A 10638-nucleotide genomic window follows, 5' to 3' on the forward strand; every position below is an offset into this window, starting at 1 on the left:
GGACTCAACAACCGTGGGGAAAGGAACTGCGCTCGTGCGGGGACTCATGAGTGTGTCGAATCCTCGTCCCCACTTTATGAAACAGCAAACACAATCATAGCGAATGAAAACTGAGCACGTAATTATTTGTCCACCGAATGCGATCCTACGAGTCCGGGAAACGAAAGCGGGAGAAGAGAGAGAGAGAGAGAGAGAGAGAGAGGGGTATATATATATAGACACAGGTGAAGAGGGAGGGACAAGAGAGAGAGAGAGAGCGCGGGCGCAAAGCGAGCATCCTGGAATCCCTGCTACTTTTGTCCCCAAATGCTATTTCCGATTACCGACTGGAAAGCCTCTCGCGGTTTGATCGGCGAGCGAAGCATTCGCCGCGAAGTTTTCGCTCAAAAATCTGCTTCCTTTTCGCCTCTTCTCTCGCACTTCCGCACAAAAATGATGTTTCTCACCTCCTCGAAATAGCCTGCAGGGCGAGGCATTTGCCATGGAGTTGTCGGATGCTTGAGCCACCTTTCTCCCGACCATTCTCCAGTCGTTTTCTCTGTTTGTTTGGTTTCGGCTTCTTTGGTTCCCGGTCCGCTGGAGGGAGGAGGAGGACGGTGGCCATGGAGTTGAGCTTGTTGGCGCAGCTGCACGAGCGTCTGCAGGGGTTGGTGTTGACGACGTCGGATCATACCTCGGTGGTTTCCATCAACCTCTTCGTGACGCTGCTCTGCGGATGCATCATAATTGGTCACCTCCTCGAGGAAAACCGCTGGATGAACGAATCCATCACCGCGCTCGTCATCGTGAGCTACTTCTTCCTTTAGCGTTCGCGCCGCTCAATGTAGGTTTTAATTTCTTTTAACGCTTTTCCTCTTGCAGGGAGTGTTCACTGGATTCTTCATCCTGCTGGTGACGAAAGGGAAGAGCTCGCATATCTTCATCTTCAGCGAAGACCTCTTCTTTATTTACCTTCTTCCCCCAATTATATTCAATGCCGGGTAATCTTCCTATCCGTCATCTAAAAGGAAATAATACACCCGAATCAGAGATAGTAGAGAACTTTGAAATTGATATTTTGGTTTTATTGATGTTAATGTAAACCGCAAATTTAAAATTTCTTGGTATCAGTACCTTATTACTCAAGTTTAAACCTTTTTTTACCCTGTTTCTCTTTATGCATCCCTTAATATGACATCTGCAACATGAAAAATCATCCTTGCAACCTGTAAATCTTTAGTACTGATATTGTAGCGATTGACTACAATAAAAGCTAACTCTTTGGATGACTACAATAAAAAAAATATTTTAACAGATTCTCAATTACTAGTTTAGCTGGTTTTTTTCTAGTAACTTAACTAATGGAACACAACCATTAGATTAACTTGGTTATTTCCATCCAAAACTTTATGTCTCATGCTTTTACTGAAATTGGCAACATTCCTCTGGTCTTGTTATTTCTATTTATCTGGTGAACATTCTTGAATAATTTAGTTGCATTTTAAATTTATAAAATAGAATCCCATTTGATACCACTTGGCTTATTAGCCTTGGACTGTTGACAATGATAAAAAAAAAAGAGAAAGAAAACATGGCGTTAGGCGCTTGCAATTAACTTGCTTGATTCTGAAGTGATCTTTTGTATTTTCACTGAAATTAACCTGATTAAATGCTTGCATGATAGGGGAGCAAATAAACACAGAAATTTTTTGATCAATGCCAGTGTGACTCTTTCATAACTGAACTTTCAGTTCGTGCAAATGTAGTGTGCAAATTATAGTTTTAGATAGTCATATGCCGCTAGCCTCTACTGAGAAATGATGTCTATAAATGCAGTCCAGGATATAACATAAGTCTGGAGAATAGGATTTGTACCTTCTTGAGATCATATGAACTTGTGCAAGTGCATGAATCACCCTTGCCATATTCTTGCAAGCACAATTGAGCCTAATTTCTAGTATTTTCTGTTTAATATTATGTGACTGACCAGAAGTAGAAGGGAAACTTTACTATTTACTTCCTCTATGACAAGTGACAGTGATGATTTATTTTTTCCAACATGATGGAAGAGAGTAGTATTAAAGTTTTTCTGTCATGTGGAATGTTTCAGATCTGAATACTGTGATGTCTCTTATTACTTAATTTTTCCAAGTTAAAAGTCTTGAACAATAAACCTTGCATGTACTTTCTATGTGGCATATCATTTACTCTAGCACCCTTGCTATAAAAGGAATTTCTCATCTGTTTACTAAAAAAAATATGATAGTTTCAGGCATTCTAGACTGATTACTTTTTCTTTATTACCAGGTTCCAAGTAAAAAAGAAGCAATTTTTTCACAACTTCATGACTATTATATTGTTTGGTGCAGTTGGGACATTAATATCCTTTTTCATAATTTCCATCGGTATGTTATTTGAGATCAGTTGCATTGTTCTGTTTCACTATACACAAACTTGTGATTGTTTTGACAAACTATGTTTGGGTGATCAAACTTGATGTGCTTTTGTCTTGATTTAACTTTGGGTCCTTTTCCTCTCGTTGATTCTGAATGCAGGGGCAATTGCATCATTCAGAAAAATGGAAATCATCTCATTAGAAATCAGAGATTTTCTTGGTGAATTATACTATTACTCTTTTCTTGTTTTCTGCTACATTACTTAGATATATTTGGTTATTTGCAATAAGTTTAGTTCCATTTGTCAGTATGCTTTTATTCATGCAGCAATAGCAGCAATCTTTTCTGCGACCGACTCTGTTTGTACATTGCAGGTCTTGAATAAATTAACAGCAATTTGTTCATTGTATTTACCTTATAAAATTAAAGATTAATAGTACTCATAATACTGTTTCTTCCAAGGCAGGTTCTTAATCAGGATGAAACCCCCTTGTTGTACAGCTTAGTATTTGGTGAAGGTGTGGTTAATGATGCCACATCAGTTGTACTTTTCAATGCAATTCAGAATTTTGATTATGCTCATATTGATGCAAATATTATCTTAAAGTTGTTGGCAAACTTTGGACACTTATTTTTCTCCAGCACCCTCCTTGGAGCATTTGTGAGTTTGTTGTTCTCATGCTATTTGACTTAGTATCATGCCTCGACTTACAAATGTTTTTTTTTCAAAAATTTTATGATGATATATTTACTCTATTAATTTCAGAGTGGATTGCTAAGTGCATACATCATTAAAAAATTGTACATTGGCAGGTCTGTTGAAATTTTATAGATTTTGCATGTCTCTAATTTTGATTACAAATTTTGCAACTAAAGATTTTTGGGGTGAAACTCATTCGTTCAACTTTCAAATCTTCTGTTTAAGAGTCTTTGTCTCCACTTCTTAGGCACTCTACTGATCGTGAAGTTGCACTTATGATACTGATGGCATACCTTTCCTATATGCTCGCAGAAGTGAGATTCTTGTTTAATTGTGCTGAAGAAGTCAGACAATCTGCACATTTCAAATTAGGATTTGAGTTGATATGTACTTAAAACATTTATTCTATTTTTCAGTTGTTAAGTTTAAGTGGCATTCTCACAGTCTTTTTCTGTGGGATAGTAATGTCTCATTATACCTGGCACAACGTGACAGAGAGCTCAAGAGTTACCACAAAGTATGTATTGTTGGCTACTTAATGCATCTTATTGATTGACTAGCTACATCTATTAATAAACTTAATTTTGATTCATCTGGATGATCATGAATTTTCTATTGATTTTTATTTCTTCATTGCTTTTGCCTTACCACTTGCTTTAATTCCAGGCATGTATTTGCCACATTGTCATTCATTTCGGAGACATTCCTCTTCCTGTATGTAGGAATGGATGCAATGGATATTGAGAAATGGAAGTTCGTTAGTGACAGGTATGCTGTAGTACACCATTATGAATTACATTACCCTGGTTAGTCACTTTTCATTTTTGCTGTCTAGTTTGTGATGGAACTACCTCACAATTTTGTAATTTATGTACCCAAAGTTATCTCTTTTGAAGTTTGTTTGAGCATAATCTCTTATCTACTTTCTAGATTAACAAGCAGTTTCTAATCAAGGGTTTATTGGCGGATTAGTAATTTATTTGGGTTCTTTGCATCTTGCAATCTGTAAGCAAATATTTAAGGGTAAATATTTGCTTTTTTGCACCAGTGTACCATATCTTATAGCTAATTGTTATGAAAAGACTATCATGTCGGTTGGTGTTCATTGTGCACTCTTTCTTAGATCTTTATTTTATCAAGTTGGTCTTTACTTTGTCACTTGTCCGTTGGCTTTTGGTGCTTAGTATGTATATGCATTATAAATTAATTTATTTTATTATTTTCTGCAGCCCTGGAAAATCAATTGCTATCAGCTCGATTCTTCTTGGCTTAGTTTTAGTTGGCCGAGCTGCTTTTATTTTTCCACTCTCATTCCTGTCCAACTTAACAAAGAAGTCTCCAGACGAAAGAATTCAATTCAAGCAACAAGTCAGTGCATAAAATTCATATGCAATGTTTTTTTCCCTACATTTGGTTCCATTTAGCAACTGGTGCTATCTGTTTGACAGATTACAATATGGTGGGCAGGTCTCATGCGAGGTGCTGTGTCTATAGCACTCGCTTACAATCAGGTTAGCTCTGGTTTGTTTGCAGCCCTTGCTCTTGTTGGCAGTTACTTGAGATTTCAAGCTTCAACTCTCAGATATTCTAATTGAAAAACAAAGAAAGATCTTAAGTTTGAGGTTACCCCATTATAGTTTCTTTTTGAATATGTAAGATACCCTAGTGGTTGACTAGAAAATGTGCCTACATTGTGATTCAAAATCATCTTAAAACATGATCCAAATGGATACTAGAACAAAAGATCCAGATCTCACCACCAGAGTGAATGCTGAATTTTTCTCCTTTCCAAAAGTAATGGTTAAAACTGCTTTCCATAATCTTTAGGTATTGGATACTTTATTGGTAAATTTATATGGTCGTGCCCTTGACTTCCAAAATATTGGTAGCCACCTTTCTTGCATTTATTTGCAGTCTATTTTAGGAGCCATCTTCATTTAATAACACGCTCAGCCTTTTGCATTAGAAGAAATCATAAGATCCATCAGAGATTCTGAAGTCATAGGATGCCTCTTAATTCTGGTGAATGGTGACACCCCTGAGGTATTTCCTAGTGATATTCATAAGCTTAGCATTAAGCATGAGTTGCTCTAAACACTCCTCATTTGCTAGACCACTTGCCCATCTATCTTTCCACAATCTATGCTCTTAAAGGATATTAAGTGTGCATTTTTCTGTACTTGCGGATCATGAAATAGTCATGCTAATTAAGTATCCAAAACGCCACCAAAACAAAGGTCTCAGGCAAAGAGATTGATCTCTGCTGTTATTGTTATTGCGTGAAAAGCAGTATACTCTGTTGCATACATGTACCTTCAGATTAACCAAATCTATTAATGACTATAAACTTTATGTTCCTGAAGAATCTTGAGTTTCTTATGTTGTGGTTCAATTCTAGAGGTTTAATCATAATCTTTGTATATGATTACTCCATCTCTTACCTATAAATTTCATGCTTTGTTCTTTATTCTTAGGAATTTAAAGAACTGTTACATTTATCCTTTGTATTAGACAAGTTTAATCTTTTCATCTTGAGAATGTATATCCATTTGTCTTTATAATTCCTTATCTTATTAAATTTGTAGTTTGCAAGATCTGGTCACACACAACTACGAGGGAATGCATTTATGATAACCAGCACAATTACAGTTGTTCTCTTCAGCACGGTGGTAAATAATTCTCCCACCAAAATGTCCTCTACATTGTTGATGCTTCTTCTTCAAATTTAAATGTGTTTCAAACAATGATAATCATTTCAGTTTTCTGATAAAATATTTCAAACTCTGTAGCATATCAACGAAAATGATCCATCTATTTTATTGTCATTGTCATCATTGTCAAACCATGTTTTCCTAAACTAAAATGAGTCATCTGTGTGGTAGTATTTTATTTTAATCAAATAGTAGGAGATCGGTAGATTATCTTCAAAGTCAGTTGATGTATCTACTTTGAAAATTAGATCGCAGGAAGTTATAAACACACAAGCCAGTCTAAAATAATAATCTCATCTTCTCAATTATCCTTTTCTGAAGGACTCCTAGAAATCTATTTTAGCATTATCTATTGACCTCAAAATTCACAACATTCACTTTTCTCTTCTTTTTTTTTTTTAAACTTATACATGAATATCAAGATGCTTGGTTGACTTTGTTTTGGTGCCTTAGGTTTTTGGATTGATGACAAAACCTCTTGTGAGGTTCTTATTGCCTCACAATGCAAAGCCCACGATGAGCATATCTTCAGAACCGTCAACACCAAGCTCTCTGCATGCGCCGCTGCTTTACAATTTGCAGGGAACAGATACTGAAGCCGAAGCAGAATTCGTGCACCGTGGGCCTGGCCTCCGTATGCTCCTAAGTAAACCTTCTCATACAGTTCACCACTACTGGCGCAAGTTTGACAATGCATTCATGCGTCCAGTGTTTGGTGGGAGAGGTTTTGTTCCCTTTTTCCCTGCTTCACCTCCTGATGAGGGCCTTCAAGGGTTGCCATAAGCTAACAAAGAGCATACGTTTAAGAGTAAAAAAGGACTGAGTTGGGGGAAAAAAAAGAAGAGAAAAATTCAATAGTTTTGCTGAAACTTTCCAATTTGCGGTGACAGTTCTTAACCTTGACCTCACCATTGATCAGTTCTCGTTGGCCTTTCTAGCGGCAGATCAATGTGTGAAACATGCAAATGTTGTCACTTAGATACTTGGTTAGTATTCTGTAATTTTTGTTTATATATATATATATACACACATATATTTCTTTTGAAATTACACGGTGTATTTTAAAGTCCAAGGTTTAGAGTGTTTAGGCCCATTTGTTTTATCTACAATCCTTTAGGAATTGACTCTTGTATGTGAGAAAAAGTGATTATGCTCATCCCAAATGCCTCTCTCTTGTATGCAAACATGATATTATGAAGTATGACAAGCTTGCCTATACGATTGTGGTTAGATCAGCTAATGTTGTAAGAATTTTGCTTACATTCATACAGATGAAGATTGTGTCAGCAGTTGTCCATTTCTTCAGGTTCTAAGTTGAAGGATAACTCCAAGAATGTGAGTCTGAAGCTTCTTGCCAGTCATAGGCAATCTGTTGATTTAGTAGGTTGAAGAACATTGTGTTTTAAGAACTCAAGCTGAAAAATAACTTTGGCATCTGAAAGTATAACAATACAGATCTAGTAGCTTGTACACGGATTGCACCACAAGATAATCGTTTTAACAGATATGAAGATCACCACACTCAAGTTCAATTAACTTAATTAGACAAAAATGATACCAACCAAACAATTCGCTAGTACAAAAGACTCAATAATTAGTCACAAAGGCATAAAGATAATATTGCAGGACAAACGATCAGAAGTAAATTCCTGGTGACTTTCAACCCCATAGAAACAATCTCATCATGCCATATGATCATCATTAAGCTATGTTGGTCAAAACCTTTTCAGCTATCTATAAATTTCTAATGAGATAGTGCTAAATCCCTCCAACCAATGTCATGTGGATGGATTTTCCGGCATAGGAATATGGACACCAGGCCTGGATTCCCATCCTCTCTTTTGTCTGTAAGCTTCAATTGTTTCTAATCTTACTCTTTCATGAAAAGCATCAAGAGGTCCTTTTGTGGATCTCTGCAAAAAAAAAGAGGAAAACAGAACAACAGCATGTTGCATCAGCTCTTTCGGGTCTCAGTCAAATGCAAGAAATTCTACCTTAGGAACAGATAGTTTAGGTGGAGCTTGAACAACTTCACCAAACACTATCTCTTCGTGACCAGGAAAGTTCCGAACATCATCAATTTTGGGCCTTTTGTTTTTCTTCTTCTTTGCCTCGAAATAACTTAGGATCAAAGAAAAAGTCAAATATCAACAATGAAAAGTTTTTTTTAAAATGAAATATATAGCTCCCAAGAAACCAATATGTACAGGGAATTTAAAAATGATCCCATTTTTCTTCTAAGATATGGATTCATCCAGATTTAATAAAACTTAACCAGTAACTTACTCTTTGCGCTTTTTCTTCCTTGAGACACCGGCAACTCGATCCATGTCCACAAAGCGTAGGTCCTTAGGCACCTTTCTTTTTTGTTTCTCCTTTCCCTCACCATTTAAGAATTGAGTTTTAATTGCATCATCACTATTTAAATGGTCTTCCTTTATTGCCGGGATGCCCTCTTTGTTTACAGAACTTGTTGTAGATGAAGACTCATTTTTGTTCATTTTCTGTAATTACAGTATCAATTAAATTCAATAAGCAATCAACCCAACTATGGTACAAAAGTTATTGCAGGAACTGCATGAACACTGAATGAAAGACAGAATTCTCTGGGTTATAAAGATGAATTAGAAATTGACTAGGATTTGAAAACAGCGATTTAATTTGCAGAAGTATCACATACATAAATAACAAATTGAATTTGAAGACAATAATTCAGTGAGTGCATTGAATTTTAGAGGAATCATTTCATGGAATCCATTATTCGTGAAGAGTCAGACCATAATTAGCTACATTGGATACTTGAACATACAGTGACATGTAAAAAGACATAATGAAGAAAGGTGGAAGGGAAACAAAGAAACTTGGCTCCTTTTAGTCTCACATTGTGTTTCAAATTGATATGTAAAACTTCTTAAGATTAAATATTTACACATCACTACTATCTTGATATGCATTTTGCCTCCCTCTTGAACTTCAAGATGGTATCAAAGTCAATCTCTCTCCACTAACAATATTGGATACAAAAAAGCATCCTTAATTTACTCAGTAGGCAATCCGGGGGAAGGCCGCCTATCTCCAAGATTAGTCGGGCGAAGCCCAAACACCTAGATTATCATTTTTTTATTTACAAAATTACATCCTATAGTAGGTAAAAAGAATGAAGAAGACGAAAAACTGCATTCCTCTAGTCTCACATTGCTGAGTGAGACTCCTTATGCACACTTAACTATCAATGGGATATCAATAGGTGTTCCACCTAAGGTGTCTTAGTATTTTTTGTTGGATTGGACTCCTCTTGGCATTAAGATGGTATTGTTAGTCTCTCTAACAATGTTGGACTTGATATGTTAAAAGTCATGCTAAAAGAGGCAAAGACAAAATACTGGAGTTCTCTAGTCCTTTACTACCATGATACAAATTGAGGCTTCTTAAGGATGCTTAAATATCATGCAGTCATACATCTAAAGTGCTTCAGTATTTTTGCTTAAATATCAACGGTCTCTACTAGCTTACTAATAGCAACATACAAAAACACATCGTTTGCCTAGGCTTCGATAATCAGGCATTATATATATATAAACTGGCTCCATCAAGTAATATAGTTTGATTAATTACTCCAATCAATCTGGAACAAGAACCCTCTTGCAGTCTTGACTTTTAACAACTACAATACCAAGAACCCTATCAACCAATATTTGATAGCCCATGCTGTTACAGATCAAACATGCTTATTGCGTGCAAAAACCTATGATACAAAGCTAGAGGAATACAAATATAGGGTGACGATAAAATCTTACATCAAATGCAAAGAGATGTTAAAATTCACAAAGTTCAATCAAAAAATGAACACAAAGATTTAACATCTTTGATTATTATCCTCACCTTGTTCTTCTCAGAGTCGCAATCGCTTACTGGCTTTCTCTTCTTCTGGCCTCTGCTGTCTTTGGAAGTTGGTGCGTGCCCTAAAAAATAAAAAAAGTTCAAAACATCAACAGGAAAGGAAAAATATGGAAGAAGTAGTAAACCGCATGTGAGGTATTTGTGAAAACAGCTGCTACCTTGCTTGAAATTCTCGTTCCTGAGCTCCATGATTTTGCGGAGCTTGAAGGGAATAACATCTAACTCTTTCACACTGGGAGGAGGAGGTAGCCGCGTTTCACCACCGTGAGCAGCTCTGTAATTCTTCTCCCTCCGTCGTTGCCCCTTTCCGCCCATTGCCGCCTGCCGCCTGCCGCGCCGCAATCAAAAATAAGGCCCAGGCTCTATGCTTCTATCTGGTGGCTCCTGCCTGCAAGTGTATTCCAAAATGCCCTTTTTATACGCTTTAACTAATTTATAAAAAAGTCCTTTAAAATTTATTATGGTAAAATATATAAAAATATTATATTCTAGTTTAAGCTTAAAAAAATATATACGGTCCGGGATGATTGTTTATTTTTATTTTTATAACTAAAATGAAAATTTTAATGAGCTCATGGATTTGAGCCATATAATCCATAATTTAAATTTTTTAAAAAAATAATTTTAATATTATTTGAGTCGGCTCAAAAAAAACTCATTTGCATCCCTAGTTAAAATACTTTTAACTCTAATATATAATATTTTTCAATAGAATTTCAGCTGAAAAATTAAAAGAAAAATAGAACAATGTTTCAAATACAAATTAAAAAATATTCCAATTGAACACTCAAACTTTAAAAGTTATCAATTGCTTCTACTCCCTCGTTGATATCAAATAAATGAATGCAACATCCATTAAGTAGAAAAGTAATTGTAATTATAAGCACTTTTTTTATGAAGTAAAATGTCCATTGTTTTAAAAGACACAAAAGAATTCTCCACTATTGCAGGA

At 35.8% G+C, this 10638-nt stretch overlaps 2 protein-coding genes across 2 annotated transcripts; one reads left to right on the plus strand and one right to left on the minus strand.

Annotated features, from left to right (window-relative positions):
- The first annotated feature begins 237 nt into the window (after positions 1-237).
- LOC121982476 (sodium/hydrogen exchanger 2-like) lies at positions 238-6985 on the plus strand. Its single transcript, XM_042535568.1, has 14 exons — positions 238-785; positions 862-980; positions 2287-2384; positions 2535-2594; positions 2703-2749; positions 2842-3036; positions 3142-3188; positions 3323-3389; positions 3492-3592; positions 3742-3843; positions 4305-4443; positions 4524-4586; positions 5661-5744; positions 6240-6985. Exons 1-14 carry the CDS (start codon positions 495-497, stop codon positions 6567-6569), a joined length of 1743 nt encoding a protein of 580 aa, XP_042391502.1. The 5' UTR covers positions 238-494; the 3' UTR covers positions 6570-6985.
- A 333-nt stretch (positions 6986-7318) lies between these two features.
- LOC122004827 lies at positions 7319-10076 on the minus strand. Its single transcript, XM_042559674.1, has 5 exons — positions 9845-10076; positions 9669-9748; positions 8073-8290; positions 7781-7907; positions 7319-7699 (listed from the first exon to the last, which is right to left on the minus strand). The coding sequence occupies exons 1-5, from the start codon at positions 9999-10001 to the stop codon at positions 7565-7567; spliced, it is 717 nt and encodes a 238-aa protein (XP_042415608.1). The 5' UTR covers positions 10002-10076; the 3' UTR covers positions 7319-7564.
- Positions 10077-10638: the final 562 nt, after the last annotated feature.

The sequence above is a fragment of the Zingiber officinale genome, chromosome 1B (assembly GCF_018446385.1).
Source record: "Zingiber officinale cultivar Zhangliang chromosome 1B, Zo_v1.1, whole genome shotgun sequence".
Lineage (NCBI taxonomy): Eukaryota > Viridiplantae > Streptophyta > Magnoliopsida > Zingiberales > Zingiberaceae > Zingiber > Zingiber officinale.

Coding starts and splice junctions, on each gene's coding strand:
- LOC121982476 (XM_042535568.1), top strand. CDS start 495: ATGCTTGAGCCACCTTTCTCCCGACCATTCTCCAGTCGTTTTCTCTGT. Junction 3,189..3,322: donor AAAAAATTGTACATTGGCAG/GTCTGTTGAAAT, acceptor TCCACTTCTTAG/GCACTCTACTGATCGTGAAG. Junction 5,745..6,239: donor TTGTTCTCTTCAGCACGGTG/GTAAATAATTCT, acceptor TTGGTGCCTTAG/GTTTTTGGATTGATGACAAA.
- LOC122004827 (XM_042559674.1), bottom strand. CDS start 10,001: ATGGGCGGAAAGGGGCAACGACGGAGGGAGAAGAATTACAGAGCTGCT. Junction 8,291..9,668: donor GCGACTCTGAGAAGAACAAG/GTGAGGATAATA, acceptor CTGTAATTACAG/AAAATGAACAAAAATGAGTC. Junction 7,700..7,780: donor CTAAACTATCTGTTCCTAAG/GTAGAATTTCTT, acceptor TTTTTTTTGCAG/AGATCCACAAAAGGACCTCT.